This window comes from Syzygium oleosum, unplaced genomic scaffold (genome assembly GCF_021117445.2).
Source record: "Syzygium oleosum isolate NSW1041296 unplaced genomic scaffold, Sole_v2.1 Sole_v2.31, whole genome shotgun sequence".
NCBI lineage: Eukaryota > Viridiplantae > Streptophyta > Magnoliopsida > Myrtales > Myrtaceae > Syzygium > Syzygium oleosum.
Window position 1 is genome coordinate 256445 of NW_026607515.1, and position 17625 is coordinate 274069.

General features: G+C 37.6%; 1 protein-coding gene and 1 pseudogene across 2 annotated transcripts in view; both read right to left on the minus strand.

Annotated features, from left to right (window-relative positions):
* Nucleotides 1-272: 272 nt before the first annotated feature.
* Nucleotides 273-17625, minus strand: part of LOC115686110 (rust resistance kinase Lr10-like) — an 81048-nt gene continuing 63695 nt past the window's right edge. Inside the window, exons 1-3 of one of the 2 annotated variants that reach the window (XM_056304264.1) lie at nt 2599-3549; nt 1676-1729; nt 273-1607 (exon numbers count right to left, since the gene is read on the minus strand). In XM_056304264.1, coding sequence (XP_056160239.1) covers nt 457-1607; nt 1676-1729; nt 2599-3415 — 2022 coding nt within the window. In that variant the 5' untranslated portion in view covers nt 3416-3549 and the 3' untranslated portion in view covers nt 273-456. Of the gene's footprint in view, nt 1608-1675; nt 1730-2598; nt 3550-17162; nt 17217-17625 lie in introns of those variants that run through there. The other variant, XM_056304267.1, reaches the window with a different exon arrangement.
* LOC130135344 (rust resistance kinase Lr10-like) lies at nt 15610-17153 on the minus strand (annotated as a pseudogene).

Consider the following 17625-nt stretch of genomic DNA (forward strand, 5'->3'; position numbering starts at 1 on the left):
TTATTTTTTCCCATTTTGATAAAAGTTTGTTTCTCGCGTAGACAGACGGTGTCTACTTTGTGAAACGGACGTTTTCTCTGCAATTGATTTCATAATTTGAAATTAGCAATTCTTAATACAAAGAAACCATATGCCGGTAGTAGCACGTTAAGAAGCAAGATGGCAACTTATAATTAGCTTTTTGATTGGCATGAACCTAAATCACATAATAAGGGAAGAAAATTCTCAATGTCCGTCCCTTTGCCCCACCGATTTTTGTCCTTGCTCTCCTATGTCCATTCGAAGGAGGATGCAAGAGAGTGAAACTATATAGGAACCACAATAACACAACAGTAGCCTAAGAGCTAGAAGAAAACAAAATGTAACCACTGTCAAGCTGAACTAGCTAAACTCCCGCCCAACATAACACTATACTGTGGGGAACAAAGCTTTTCCAATCAAACTGTGCATGGTCCTCTAAACATCATTGCTATCTCCAAATGGAAAACTAGCAGAAATTATGGGAGCACTTGATGAAGTCGAGAATGTTTCTAATTCCGTGCTGACTTTGTCATCCTCAACTGGCTCATCTGGTGGGTAAATAAGCGGTTTTGGAGGCATTTGAATATTACCGATATCTCCTTCAAGCATTTCTAAGACTTTGTTCATTGGAGGCCGATGGTCAGGGATTAATTGTATACACCAAAGTGCAACTACTATCATCTTTTTTATCACCTCCCTTTCCTCTTCTACAGCTTCTTCCGTTTCAACACTTGCACCTTCACTGACTTGGTCGTATATCCACAACGGAAAATAAATTTGGCTCGAGTGTTCCGCATCTGCATTTACATTTTTCCTTCTACCTGCCATTTCCATGAGCAACATCCCGAAGCTATAGACATCTGCCTTATAAGATATGCCACCGATATTTTTGTAGAACAACTCAGGCGCCATATATCCCAAGGTTCCTCTTGCAGCAGTCAATGAAACTATGCTATGATCTGTGGGATAAAGCTTCGCTAGTCCAAAGTCAGAAACTTTTGGAGTGAAATTATTGTCTAAAAGGATGTTATGAGGCTTGATATCAAAGTGTAGTATTTGCATGTCACACCCCCGATGCAAGTATTCAATCCCCCTTGCCACCCCAAGAGCAATCTCATATATTTTCTTGTAATCAAGAAACTTATCACCTTCCTCCGCAAAAATGTGCTTGTCCAAGGATCCATTTGACATGAGATCATACACGAGAGCTTGTTTCGAGCCTTCAAAGCAAAAACCGATGAGTTGCACAACATTAACATGGTGAATTCTTCCAATAGTAGCCACTTCACTAATAAAATCTTGGCCATGGGCCTTGGACTTCAAAATCTTAATGGCCACTTCATTGCCGCTTCTGAGCATTCCTTTGTACACGGAACCATACCCCCCTTCACCTAGTTTGTGCTTAAAGTTTCTGGTGATCTTTTTAATATTAGAGTAAGAGTACCTTATGGGCAAAAAGTTGTTATGAGCTTGCAAGAATTCTTCAATGTTCTTGTCCATTGCTAAGTGTCTTCTTCGGTACTTGTAGATTAGAAATATCGCAACAAATGGTGTCCCGATTACGAATTTCGCTACACAGAAAAGCACTGAAGAAAACTTTGATAGGTTAGAATTATCTTCATAATTATTGTAAGAGCAAATCATTGCGGCTTACCCAATAGTATTATAAAATCTCCAGCAGTCCAAATTGCAATATCATCTTGGACACCTGCGGAAGTAATGAATGGTGTGAAAAGGAATTGAAGGAAAAGAAGTTTGCAAAACAAAACTCACGAGGAAACAGAGTAGTAGCCTGCTACTTTGTATAAGTTGAATTTTGTCCAAAAGAATATGAGTAGTGGCATGCATACATCTACAAATAAATGCAAATAAGAAGCTTCATACATAGATGGTAGGCGTTACGAGAAACTCCTTTCGCTTTATTAGTGGTCAACAACTCTAGAGAAATAGTGATTTTCATAAGAAATAAAATAAAAAACTAATAATGTTGTTCCTCCTACCACCGATACATAACTAAAACTTTTAAGGAATGTTAAGGAGCGTCTCCTGGATTATTAGTTAAGTGACTAATTAAAGAACTAATTAAGAAATAAAGGAAATGTAAATTCTATGCCAACAAAAACTAGTCAAGTGATTGCTCGAACAAGAATCCTTTTTCTTTTTCTTTTCTTTTTTTACAGTGGGAAATCTAGCCCTTTTGTGGAAAGGAATTATAATCTAGGCACAGTGATTTTCACTTTTAGTTAATTAATAATTTTGTTCCTCCGTCCATACATGAATACAATTATTTAAGGAATATTAACAAGTGTCTCTTGATTTAATTAATTTTTTTTTGCTCCCAAAACCTTTCAAATACACAACGTTGACGTATACTATCATGTATATTTCGTCATAATTATCTTGGATATGAGATATTTCTTTCACTTTCTAGTTTTGAAGAGAAAGTAGCAAGTGAACAAGTGTATAGAATCTTCGACCATAAAAAAAACAAGTGTACAGAATCTTCGACCAAAAAAAAAACAAGTGTACGGAATTCTGCAATATTGGGGTAAAATTTCATTGCCAACCAATGCTTACCGCCAGAGTATAACTTGGATCCGCAGACCTGGCCGCCGCTCCAGTAGTGCTTCCCAAAAAAGTAGTTATGGAAGTGGAAGTAGATATAGAAATCAAGGTAGCAAAAAACAGTTTTCTTCGGTTGACTTTCTCCAACATAAACCTCGAGATCAAATCCTTCGGCCATGCTGTTATGGATTAGCTCGTAGTTGTCGGAGCTACTATAAATCTGCTTACGTGATACCCACGTCCAACTGCTAATGGTGCAAAAATCCTTCACATCCAAAGCATTTGGATTGACCAAAGCATACAAGTTCCAATTTGATGATGCCTCGGATGGATATGACCCCTCGGATGAATATGACCCCTCAATGCATGGACGGGTAGAGATGTAAGATGGAGAACTAACCGGCTTTGAGCAATTTACAATGACAAATATATCGTTGCTGTAACCGATGTATGGGATGTTTGGATCGGAATTGATGCTATGGATCGCCAATAAATGACGGGGGAAAGACAAGCAATTATTCTTTTGCAGCCCATCGTCGATCAATCTGATTATGTGGGCGGAATAATTGATGGACTGCACGTAGAATCGGCCATCAAGGAGGTACAAAACAGTACGATTATTTTCACAAGTCAGCTCATGTTTTGACTCGCCGCATCCCTTCGGGTCAGTCTTCAATCGAAATGGGCTATGTATATCGCGAATGTCACCACAGGATGAAGCGATGCACTGCGGATTACTCGATCGGGCATGGCTAGTCACCGCTTGCAACAGACCAAGAATGAGCAGCAACAATGGATAGACATTCACGGAGCTGAGAGCACTAATCATGCCGATATTTGTCTCTGGGCCAAGAGAAATGTGTAAATAATTGCTCGGTGTGTGTTTGGAGAGGAGGCGCAATATAAAAAGATGGAAAAAAGATGGAACGATCCTTGTTTGATTGTAGACTTGGGAGTCGCCTGGTCTTAAAGAGAAGCCCAAGTCAGTCAACGGAACAAATGGAAGTCAAGAAATTAAAGGTTAATATCCTGAAAAATCTTAAATATTGATAAATTTATTTTAAATTAATTTTTTTATCATCAAAATTTTCAAAATGGTACACCTATAATAAATTTATCCTCCGTTTGTCACAGAAGTACTAATTTTTGGATTGTCGTGTTATTAATCTAATTTAAAAAAAACTAACGGAGGGTCACAAACATACTAGTTTGAGATTTTTGGTGATCAAAAAATTAATTTTGAGTAAATTTGTCACGGTGTATTAATTTGTGATTTTTTATAATAAAAAAATAAATTTAAAATAAATTTATTATAAATGTATAGATTAAAGAGGAGGACCAAAAGGTCCATTGTTAGTGGGGCCGTGTCCAACACTAATTGAGACACCCTTTAATCACCAGCAAATTCAAAAGATACTTTTTCCCAATTGTCTCTCTCCCCACGTCACTTCCTCCCGATACGCAATCTTTCTTCGTATTTTCTTCTTTGTTTGTTTCCTCCTCCCCTCTTCTCCACCCTCGTTGAATTCCTTCTGTTCCATCATGGGCACCGAATCACTTGATATTCATTCCATATTTGCCAAATTAAGTCACAAACGTTAGACATAATTCAATTTGTTACACAGTCATATCATTTCATGAAATATATAATTATCATTGAAAAATATCTTATATGATAATGATATATTGCACAACATCATCGTCAACCCAATCATGAACAACTGCATATTTTGTCTAGTGAATCTGAAAAAAAAAATCCTTATCTAAAGTTAAAATGTATAAATTTGCAATAATTTATGTGCATAGTAGTCACATGAAATAACCTCTCCTATACTCCGCTACAAAGCAAAATCATATATATCCATTCTATAATTGAGGATTTTTTTAATGTCCAAGGATCTCATGTCCCGTTACCTTAGAATGGTAACTATTGTTTTTCAAAACCAATGCGTGACTGACAAGATGGAATTGATGTTACAATCCACGTGACCAGGAGTTACCGTCACCAGTCACACCCTCTTAAGTGAAAACTCATAGAGAATTTATCTCCTCATAACTAGAACTGTATCAAAATAGAGGTAGTGTGTATAGATACCATTGATAAACGGCATCGCTCTCTTTTCCTTCCTAATTGTAATGGCATTTTGAATAGGCAATGTCCCAAATTTATTGAAAGAACTCCATCTCCACCAAAAAAAAAAAAAAGAAACGAAACTCAATAACTGAGTATAAACTTCAGATTTTATGATTTGTACCCAATGATAGAGAATTGTTACGGCAGTTAATTCGGATACGAGTTTCAGCTAGTCTTTCTATTAAGGTTTATGCTACACATTATATCATACAAAAACCACTGAGAAGGTAATTTTGTAACCGATATGCATCGTTTTGCCTAGAAAATCGTTCTATCATTTTTAGATAAATTCTCAAGGGGCCTTTTTAGTTATGTTTTCTTTATGACTCACTGACAAACTAAGAAAAATTATAATCGATATGAGTAAATAGTCAAGCTGAGAAATCTATATGGAGTATGAGTTGTTTCGATTGGAATGATTGTTGAAATTATACAGAGTCCATGAATGATAGGGAGAGATAAGCAGCTATCCTTTTACAGTCCGTCATCGGCTAATCTGAATCAGTAGAATTGGCCATCGTGGAAGTATAAAACAGTGCGATTATATTCACAAAACATCTCTTTCTTTGAGTGACCGCATTTCTTCGGGTCAGTCTTCAATCAAAACTGATAATTTGTATTGCGAATGTCACTATAGAATGAAGCGACGCACAGCGGATTACTCAACTTGGCATTGCTAGTCATCACTTGCAATAGAACAAGAACGAGGAGGAATGCTTGATAGATATTCATGGAGCTGATAGATATTCATTGATCATGTTTATGTTTGTCTTTGGGGAAAGAGAAATTGGTAAAGAATTGCTTGGTGGGTGTGGGGGAGACATAATACAAAAGATGGAGAAAAGATGGGATGATCCTTGTTTGATTGGAGATTTGGAGTCGCCTTGTCCTATGGAGAAGGCCAAGTCATCCACGTAACAAAATGTTTTGTCACGTAAATCTGAAAAAAAATCCTTATATGAAGCTAAATTGTATTGCAATAGTTTATGAGTATAGCAGTTACATAAAATACCCTCTCATATACTCCGCTTAAAAGCAAAATCATATATATCCAAACTATAATTGTATTCTTGCAATGCACGTCGGAAGAATGACTGTAGTTGCTAATACAGTTATATGAAAATGGAATCCACATAGGGACAACTTAAAGCAATTTTGGGTCCTAATGACTTTGAACTTCGTATAGACTTTACATCTTCTTTATTGAAAATTTTCTCACCCTAATGATGGACGCGGCAGATAAAGGGGATATCGTAGCCAGAATCATAAGGGAGACATGCTTCAAGAAATACAGATAAAGGGGATATCGTAGCCAGAATCATAAGGGAGACATGCTTCAAGAAATATTGAAGACAAAAGCAACCCCAATAACCTTCGATGTGGATTGGAGATTAGTGTGTGCAATTGGTGTAATCACTTCAAACTAGTTACATCTCTTTTGATCTCCACTTCTATTTAACTTGGGTCGATTGATATTGCGAATCAATTTTGTTTCAAAAGGCTATATAGATACAAAAGAAAACTTTGGTTTGGCTATGAAATATGATTTGATAAGCGGAGCAACGTTGATTTATTTTACTAAACTATGCTAAAAAAAAGGGAGTTCAAAATTAAGAAAACTAGAAGAATCGACACACTTGCTTTTTGGAAGCCCACGAGAATCATGCTTTCTCACTTTAAAATTTAATTAGTTACAATACTTTTGTTGTGTCTTATATCGCGTTACTTTTGAAATCAAGAAACTTATCACCTTCCTCAGTGAAATGTACTTATCCAAAGGTCCATTTGACATGAAATCATACATGAGAGCTTGTTTTGGGCCTTCAAAGCTAAAACCGATGAGTTGCACTACATTAACATGGTGAATTCTTCCAATAGTAGCCACTTCACCAATAAAATCTTGGCCATGGGCCTTGGACTGCTTCAAAATATTGATGGCCACTTCGTTGCCACTTCTAAGAATTCCTTTGTGTACATAACCATATCCCCCTTCACCTAGTTTGTGCTTAAAATTTCCAGTGATCTTCTTAATATTCGATTAAGAATACCTTATTGGCAAAAAGTTGTTATGAGCTTGCAAAAAGTCTTCGATGTTGTCCATTGCTAAGTGCCTTCTTCTGTACTTGTAAATTAGAAATATTGCGACAAATAGCGTCCCAATTACAAACTTCACTACACAAAAAGCACTGAAGAAAACTTTGATAGGTTAGAATAAGTTATTTTTTCATAATTATTGTAAGAATAAATCATTGCGGCTTTCCTAATAGTATTGTAAAATCCCAAGTTGTCCAAAATGCAATATCATCTAGGACACCTGTAGAAGGAATGAATGATGTGAAAGGAATTGAAGGAAAAAACATAGTTTGGAAAACAAAACTCACGAGGAAACAGAGTAGTAGCAAGCTACTTTGTACAAGCTAAATTTTGTCCAAAAGAATATGAGAAGTGGAATGCGGGCACTTGCAAATAAATGAAAATAATAAGCTTCGTTTTTCATGTAAATGATAGACGATATAAAAAAACTCCTTTCGCTTCGTTGGCGGTCAACAAATCTAGAGAAATAGTGCTTTTCATTTTTAATGACTAGTATTGTTCCTCCTACCGATACATGACTACAATTTTGTAAGGATTGTTAACGAGTGTCTCTTGGATTATTAGTTAAGTGACTAATTAAAGAACAAATTAAGAAAATAAATAAAATGTAAATTCTATGCCAACAAAAAACTAGTCATGTGATCCTTACCAAAAAAAAAAAAAACTAGTCATGTGGGTGGTCGCGCAAGAAATTTTTTTTTCTTTTGTTACCGTGGGAGATTTAGCCCTTTTGTGAAAAGAAATTATAATCTAGACACATGTATACATTGAACGTACACCGTCATGTATAATTTGACAAAGTTTTCTTGGATAGTAGATATTCCTTTCATTTTCCACTTTCAAAGAGGAAGTAGCAAGTAAAGAGTGTACAGAATCATGCAAAATGACAGTGCAATTTCATTGCCGATCGATACTTACCACCCTTGTAGTACTTGTTGGATCCGCAAACCTGACCTCTGAAGACACTATTTAATAAGCGAAGGGATAAAAAGTTGTTATGGAAATGAAAATAGCCACAGATATCAAAGTAGCAAAAGAAAGTTTTCTTCTCTGAAAATATAGGAAAGTAGAGAGCAAATCGATCGGTCATGATGTTATGGATTCGCTAGTAGTTGAAGGAGCTATTATTTACCTGCCCACCCCCAAAATCATATGATGCGCTCATCAACCTCTAATGGTGCAAAAATCCCTGACATCTGATACTTTTGGATTGACCAAAGCGTACAAGTTCCAATTTGATGACGTGTTGGAAGAGTACAACCCCTCAATGCATGGACCGGTAGCGATGTAGAATGGAGAATGAACGGGCTTTGAGTAGTTCATAATGACCAATGTACTATCATTGTACAAGTCGTATGGGGTGTTTAAATAGGAACATTTATAGAAGTCATACAACGACCATGAATGATGGGGGAGAAATGAGCAGTTATCCTTTTACAGCCCATCTCGGCCTTGCAGCTCGTCTCGATTAATCTGATTTGGCTAGCGATATAATTGATAAACTGCACATAGTATCTGTCATCGAGGAAGTATAGAACGATGTAATTTCCTTTACAAGCCAGCTCGTATCTTGAGACACCGCATCCCTTCAAATCACTTTTCAATCAAAACGGGTAATTTATATTACGAATATCACCACAGTATGAAGGAATGCACCATCGATTACTCAAGTCGACATTGCTAGTCATCGCTAGAAATAGAACAAGGGTGAGTAGCAACACGAGACATATATTCATTGAGCCGGGAGCATTAATCATGCCTCTGCTTGTCTTTGGACAAAGAGAAATTGGTAAAGAATTGCTCGGTGGGTGCGGAGGAGAGGCGCAATATGAAAAGATTGAAAAGAGATTGGACGATCATTGTTTGAATGGAGACTTGGGAGTCGCCTGGTCTTATAGAGAAGCCCAAGTCAGTCAATGCAACAAATGGATGCAAAGTCAAGAAATTTAAGAGGTGGACCAAAATAGAGGTTCCATTATTAGAGGAACGGCCGGTGACCATCCCCATTTCCTTCGTCACCGTCTCCACTTTGCTTCCACTTTCTCCACGGGATTGTTGGGGTCCACATCCCATCAACAGACAAATCCACTTCATTCTGAAAGTTTTCTGTTCCATCGTAGGCGCTCGATCCCTTGATATGTATTCCATATTTGCTAAATTAAGTCACAAATCTTAGACAGAATTCGAATTCCTTACACGGTCGAATCATTTCATGAAACATATAATTGCTATAAGAAAAGTATCTCATATGATAATAATATATTGCACGGCGTCATTATCGACTTAGTCATGTACGACTATGTGTTTTTTTTTTTTGGTAAAGGTATGACTATGTGTTTTTTTTTTTTGGTTAAAGTAAGTAGTATATAACTTTTCAACGCGGATTTTACGGCAAGTAAGTTTTGTTGGGCAAATTTGAAAAAATCCTTATATGAAGCTAAAATGTATAAATTTTACAATCGCTTATGTGCATAGTAGTTACATAAAATATCCTCTCCTATACTCCGCTTAAAAGTAGAATCGTATATATCCATACTATAGTAGTATTCGTGCAATGCACGTAGCAAGAATGACTATAGTTGCTAATACAGCTATATAAAGATAGGATCCATGTAGGGACAATTTGAAGCAGTAATGGGTCCTACTGACTTTGTACATCATCTAGACTCTTCATCATCTTTATTGAAAATTTTTCTCACCCTAATGATGGATGGGGCAGATAAGGGGGATATCCGTCTTAGCCAGAATCATAAGGGAGACATGCTTTAATAATTATTCAGGACAAAAGCAACCCCAATAGCCTTTGACGTGGATTGGACATTAGTGATTGCAATTGGTGCAATCACTTCAAATTAGTGATATCTCTTTTGATCTCCACTTCTATTTAGCTATGGTGGATTGATACAATGAACCAATTTTGTTTCAAAAGCTATATGGATGCGGAATAAAACTTCGGTTTGGCTATTTTATAAAATTTGAAAGGGTTGATTTATTTTATTGAACTTTGCGCAAAAAAGGGAGTTCAAAAGTAAAAAAACAGGAAGAATCAACAAACTTGCTTTTTGAAAGCTCCCGAGAATCATGCTTTCACGCTTTTAGATTTAACTAATCACAAGACTTTTATCGTGTCTTATGTCGCGTTACTTTTGCGCTAAGAAAATGGTGTGACATTGAAAGAATTATATTAGCGCATCCTTCTTGACACTTGTTAAAAATGTTGAAATACTGACTATAGTTTATGTACTACATGCTGTAATTTGATCATTAAAAAGGACATATATATATTAGGATTTATTAGTTATCTTTCAAGAATGAGAATGAGAAGACAGCCCGTTTGATTAAGGTAATAGTTCGGTTACGTGCTAATAGGAACATACATATGAAACTATATTTATTTATTGACTATGCGCTGAAACAGTAGTTGGAGACCCTTTTGAGTTTTGAGCATTTTTTTTATGCTTTGAGGCATGGCAGCCTGAATGGTAAATCTGTTTCGAATGCGATAAGTGTGTTCTTGTTGGCCTTACATTGATTTGCTCAATCTCATCACGAATTACGGGTGTTTAAACAATAGACAATTCGCATCTCTTATTGTAGTGGCTAAAGCGTTTTAGCGGAAGATGGCGAAGGAGCTACAGAGTGAAACGGCAGGCTCGCATCGATGCTGATAAGAAGGCAAAAAGCGCTGTTGAGGTATTCAGCCAGTTGGCTCGTTTTCAAGAACTCTTGTATGAGTTTTCTGAACGAAGCTGGAGACCAGATGATTGCAACGACGGCGAAGATGTGTGCGAAGATTGGCCCCCAAGCTGAGGATCAAGCCTGAAGATGTACTTTTTGTTTTTTGTTTTTTTTTAAAGAACATCATCTGTATTGCCCTTTATTCTTTTCTTCTTCAAATTGGGTGTTATGGATGGCTAATATTTTGGAAATTAGAGTACTTTCTTATCAAGTGCTCTGGAGCTGAGCCCGCACGCAGATTTTCATAGATATGTAAAAAGAGAAAATACTAGATTGAAGAGAGTTAATCTTTGGAGTGAAGCAAACTGGGGTGCTCGGGTGGTGAATGAAATTTAGTCGTTAACTCTATCCTAGGAAAAGCAGTTTTGGAAGAAAAAAAAATGAGATGAATTTGTGCTTGTTGTTAAATGTATAAGTTTGGGGGGAATTCACTGCTGCTTCCAAAATCACGACGCATCTGCAGAAAAAATTGAATCGGTCCACACATGCGGGCACAGCCAAAAACTATAATTGCATCTTACACAACCAGTCCCCACCCGAAAGAACGATTTGCATCGGAGCTGATTCTAATGCAAATTCTATCCCCCTAGGTTTCCTGCTCTTCCTTAGATATCAATAGAAAAAGGGAAATTATTACGAGACTCGGCTTTAGAAAATCCTTAACAAGTTCCAAGTGCATGAGTAATATCTCGGATTGTGTTTCCACATACGGCACCAAACTGTTGATGCACAACTTAAGAATCGCCGAATCGGCCAAAACTCCGCTGCATGAATCAATCTGCATCACGGAATTCAGGTTTAAGGCCGGATCAGCCCACTGATACTTAAGTTAGTTCCTGCGAGCAGGGAATTGAGGATCTTAATTGCACAAGCAGAGTAAGATTAGCTAGAACCCCTTACCTGAGGGAGCGTTTCATCTTATATAGGTGTTTCCCTTAGTGAGTTGTCAGGTCGTGGTTGATAGGTTGTGGCTTTGGGTGACAATTGGCAATGTAAACGCACAAATGTCTACTAGCGAAGACTCTTGGTACCCCGACAATATGTGGTATTCTCCAGTGGTAAAACCGATCTAGGGACCAATGCATGCTAGAATTTTGATAGGAATTGAATGTTTAGAAGATCAGGATTGCTACGCTACCACTGATAAAACACATTGCCGGAAACAACATGACAGTTACAGTGTGCATTCTAGCCGCACACCTTTGGATTACATGCAGTCATTTGCCAAGTGAAAACTAGTAACAAATACCTGTCGCTTTCCCTGCTCTGACAAGTCCAATGCTGTATAGGAGAATCCTTGCAGAGGAACAATATGGAGCTGAGATGTACATACCCCAGTGACGGAAAAACATTTTCCTCCCTGACAAGTAGATGCAATACTTGCGAATGCTTGATCACTGCATGAACCCCTAAAGGATCATGCCTCTCGGTTTCAAACTATTGTTCGCTCCCATAAGTTACTATTGTTTCTTCTCAATCACCAATTTCCTAAATTTATCCACTCTGCAACAGTCAGGGAAAGTGTAGCAACATTGGCATGAACTCGCATAGTTGAACTTGAAGATATAAAAGCAAAAAAAATCTAAATCGCCACATCCGAAAATGTAGGCTACCAAAAGTTGAAGACGTTACAAGCGAAATTTCCAAAACAAAAATCAAACAGAATATTCAGCCAATGAACAAATTATGGGGGCATCAGGACTGCATATTGGGAACGCTCAGGATAGAACAGAACATAAATATCTAGTGTCCAAAAACTGCGCACTCCAGCAAAACCAAATGCAAATGCATGACTGTTTTCATTTCCATAAATCATATTGCTGAAAGATTGCGGGCCCCATTTGAGGTCTTCCGCTTGGTATTTTGGCAGTAGGAATACCAAATCTATATACATTTCAGGACACGATATTTACATTGTTGGGCTTGCTAGGGAAATAATAGAATCCCAGTTCAAGTAACATAGGAACAAAGGGGAAAATCTATAACGGAGATCCGATTTACACAATGAATGAGACGATTTAAGAAGCATTGTTGTTAGCAGTCATTGCATGAGCATGTTTACTCCGTAAAATGGCGGAACCAGTTTGCATCGCTTACAACTATAGATCTTCTGGCTGCCATGGAGATATACTTGATCGCAGAATGACAATCTCCGCAAATGTGGAGATTCTTAAACACCCTGACAGATATTGTACTGTCGGTGTTGATAAGGCCGAAAACAACAGCAATTTTTTCGCTGTGCTGGAGCAAATATTGTTCCTTTTGTCCCTCCTCCACATCATGAAGAACAAATTCAGTATTCAGAACATTACTCAGTTTCTTTATTCGACTAGCCAATTGGTCCAGTTCATCATAGATCTCCTGTGCCTTTGGGTGTGAAGTGTCTTCCACATAGAACTTGTGAACGTTATTTTTCACTTGAATCCAGCTACAACTGGCTTCTTTTGTAAGATATTTTAGTTTCATCTTCTTTCTGATTGCTGCTGCATCTTCCCAAGACCAGCCGAGGCATACATATTTGATAGCAAAACATGAGCAGCAGGGTAGTCCAGTTCCTGCTAAAAAAATTTTGCCGCAGCTTGTTTTGCAAGTTCAACATTGCCGTGAACTCGGCAAGCGCCAGATGTGACTAGTGTATCTGCCCAGAAAGGCATTCAATTTATAATCTGATGGGCATCGACAAAGGATCCCGATCTGCCCAATAAGTCCACCATGCATGCATAGTGTTCAACTCTCTCATCTCGCGGAAAACTCAAAAAGCAGCTTGTAGGTTTCCACACCTTGAATACATAGTGATCAAAGCATTGGAAATGCACTGATTCGAGTCCAGCCCTGATTTTACCATCTCACATGGATTTGCTCCCCTTTACCAATAGCACCGATACAGGCAGCTTCACTTAGAAGGGGCAAATGTAAAAGCACTAATTTCGATTCCTCTCTCCTCAATCTCATGTAGTAGTTCAAAGGCTTCATCAGACTCCAAGCTCTTGGCATAGGCATCCACAAGGGTATTAGAAGAAATTAAATTCTTTTCAAACAGTGCATCAAAAGCTCTCTGAGCGTCTTCCATGCAGCCCGACCAAGAATTCATGCTAATAAGAGAATTACCCACGCAAGTATCACCAGCAAAGCCCAATTTTGTAGCTACCACATGTATTTGTATCCGCATGTCCACATCACAAGTGCTTCCACATGCCTTGAGAACACTAGCAAATGTGAAATGGTTTGGCCTCACTGGACCTTTTGTCATTTCCGGAAAGAGTTTGACAGCCTCCTCATTGTCTTCAGTTCGCGCATATCCTGTGATTATCACTGTTCAAGACATTATGTTATGATCTTGCATCCGATCAGACAACTTTCTCAAATCATGAAGAGAAGCGCTAGCTACACACTTCGCATACATGTCCACCAAGATGCAGCCAACATAAACATCCGAAGCCAATCCAGACCGTATAACCCAGCAATGCAACTGCACCCCCAGTGATTGTAACTCCAACTCCAAACGTACCGACAAAACAGCTGTGAGTGTAAATCTATCTGGCCAGGCCCACTCACAAGCATAACCGGAAACAAATCAACAGCTTTCTTTGGACAGCCCAACTGAGTACATCTTGTCATCATCAAAGTCCAAGCAATCACACTCCCCTTGGGCATTTTCTCGAACACCTTATGAGCTGAAACCAAATCAGCACTACCATTTGCAACATGTTAATTAATGCACACCCAACACACAGATCAGAATCAACATAGCAGCTTTGGATTATAAACCCGAAACTGAATCACCAATTGATGCATTCTCGGGAACCGAACAGGCCCAAATAACCTCCGCGAAACAATAATTACTAGGGAAAAATCCATCTTCAAGCATATGAACGAAAGTGTCGACCGCTTCAAGCTCCATGTGATTGTTGGCATAGCAAGAGATCATGGAACTCCAAGAAACCAAGCCCCTCGGGAGCCAAAATAAAAGAATAACAAAGCATTCCCAACACGTAATCGCTGCTCGGGTATAGAAGTGGCTTCAGAGGCATTATTAGCTTCACGGAAGGACTCGCGCATCAAAGTTGCAAGTTCTAAGACTTCGGACAAACAAAATGGAAGTTTTAACACTCAAATGCATTATGTTGACGAGTGGTAGAACTTCTCCGAGTAATTGTCCCATTTTCTTTTGATTGTTTAAATTAGAGCTAATGCAACCTTCAAGACCATATGATGGCCCTATCAGTATCTTCTCAAGAATTTGATCGATTTTCGGTCAAAGTAAATGAATTGCAAGAAAATAAAAATTTGTTGCAAATGGCGAATAAATATTTGAATTTCAGCGAGCCAAATGCTGAGTAACTTCTAAATGCAATAACCACAAATAAAAACTGCTCCGCGACCAAGAGCAAATCGAGGTAAAAAGAGTGATTCATACCGAGTTAAAGAGGACACTGGCATGTATACGAAAGATGGCATGTTTCGAAGCACTCTTTGGTGAATATTCTACAAGAAACTAGTGATTTAGTTAATAAATGATTAACTAGACTAGTTAGAATTCACATAGGATGAACATATAAAATACGCTTTACAAGCATGTTTATTTTATGAACCTACACATACCATCTAGGGCCTATCCATAAGAAGTGTTATCGTATGGACCACACATAGACATGATCTTTTTAATGATCAATATGTGTTTAGTTATACCATATATCTAATTTTAGGGAAGTCGAAAGTAATCCACGCCAAATTCTAAATCAAATAACATTTTGTTTATCAGACATGGGAGATGAACAAATTTATCAAAGTTAAACTAATAAAAGATGGCCTAATATTGAAAGAGACGAAGAAAACTTCATAGAATTACTTGTCAGTAATTGCACATTATTTTTATAATGGAATATGAGTTCTTTCAAATATAAACATCGTGGAATTGTTTCATCTAAGACCTTTTTTCCCATTTTGAAAAAAGTTGTTTCTCGCATAGACAGATGGTGTCTACTTCATAAAACACACGTTTTCTCTGCAATTAAATTCATTATTCAAAATTAGCAGAACATGCCGGTAGTAACGCGTTAAGAAGCAAGATCGCGAGTTATAATTAGCTTTTTAACTTGCATTACCCAAAATCGCATAATAAGAGAGGAAAATTCTCAATGTCCGTCCCCTTGCCCCACTGTTTTTTGTCCTTGCTCTCTTACCAATTTGTTTATCCTTTCAAAGGAGGATGCGAGAGAGTGAAACTATACATGAACAAAAATAACACAACAGTAACCTAAGAGCTAGAAGAAGACAAAATGTAATCACTGTCAAGCAAAACTAGCTCAACTCCCTCCCAACATAATACTATATTGTGGGGAACAAAGCTTTTCCAATCAAAATATGCATGGTCCTTAAAAAACTTCATTGCTATCTCCAAACGGAAAACTAGCAGAAATTATGGGAGCACTTGATGAAGTTGAGAATGTTTCTAATTCCATCTCGACTCTGTCGTCTTCAACTAGCTCGTTTGGTGGGTAAATAAGCGGTTTTGGAGGCAGTTGAATATTATCAATATCTCCTTCGAGCATTTCTAAGACTTTGTTCATTGGAAGCCGATGGTTAGGGATTAATTGTATACATCAAAGTGCAACTATTATCATCTTTTTTATCACCTTCCTTTCCTCTTCTGTAACTTCTTCCGTTTCAACACTTGCACCTTCACTGACTTAGTCGCATACCCACAACGGAAAATAAATTTGGCTTGAGTGTTCCGCATTTACATTAGTATTCTTCCTTCTACCTACCATTTCCATGAGCAACATCCCGAAACTATAGATATCCACTTTATAAGATATGTCACCAATGTTTTTGTAGAACAACTCAGGCGCCATATATCTCAAGGTTCCTCTTGTGGCAGTCAATGAAACTATGCTATGATCCGTGGGATAAAGTTTTACAAGTCCAAAGTCAGAAACTTTCGGAGTGAAATTCTTATCTAAAAGGATGTTATGAGGCTTGATATCAAAGTGTAGTATTTGCATGTCACACCTCCGATGTAAGTATTCAATCCCCCTCGCCACCCCAACAACGATCTCATATATTTTCTTGTAATCAAGAAACTTATCACCTTCCTCAGCAAAAATGTGCTTATCCAAAGATCCATTTGACATGAGATCATACACGAGAGCTTGTTTCGAGCCTTCAAAGCAAAAACCGATGAGTTGCACAACATTAACATGGTGAATTCTTCCAATAGTAGCCACTTCACTAATAAAATCTTGGCCATGGGCCTTGGACTTCTTCAAAATCTTGGCGGCCACGTCATTACCACTTCTGAGCAATCCTTTGTATACGGAACCATACCCCCCCCCCCCCCCCCCCACCTAGTTTGTGCTTAAAGTTTATGGTGATCTTTTTAATATCAAAGTAAGAGTACCCTATGGGCAAAAAGTTATTATGAACTTGCAAGAATTCTTCAATATTCTTGTCCATTGCTAAGTGTCTTCTTCGGTACTTGTAGATTAGAAATATCGCAACAAATGGCATTCCGATTACGAATTTCGCTCCACATAAAAGCACTGAAGAAAATTTTGATAGGTTAGAATTATCTTTATAATTATTGTAAGAGCAAATCATTGCAGCTTACCTAGTAGCACTATAAAATCTCCAGCAGTCCAAATTGCAATTTCATCTAGGACACCTGTGGAAGTAATGAATGGTGTGAAAAGGAATTGAATGAAAAGAAGTTTGCAAAACAAAACTCACGAGGAAACAGAGTAGCAGCCAGCTATTTTGTATAAGTTGAATTTTGTCCAAAAGGATATGAGTAGTGGCATGCCTACATCTACAAATAAATGCAATTAATAAGCTTCGTACATAGATGGTAGGCGTTACAAGAAACTCCTTTTACTTTGTTAGTGATGAACAAATCTAGAGAAATAGTGATTTTCATAGTAAATAATAATTTTGTTCCTCCTACCGATACATGACTAAAATTTTTAAGGAATGTTAAGGAGTGTCTCCTAGATTATTAGTTAAGTAAATAATTAAAAAACTAATTAAGAAATTAAGAAAATGTAAATTCTAGGCCAACAAAAACTAGTCATGTG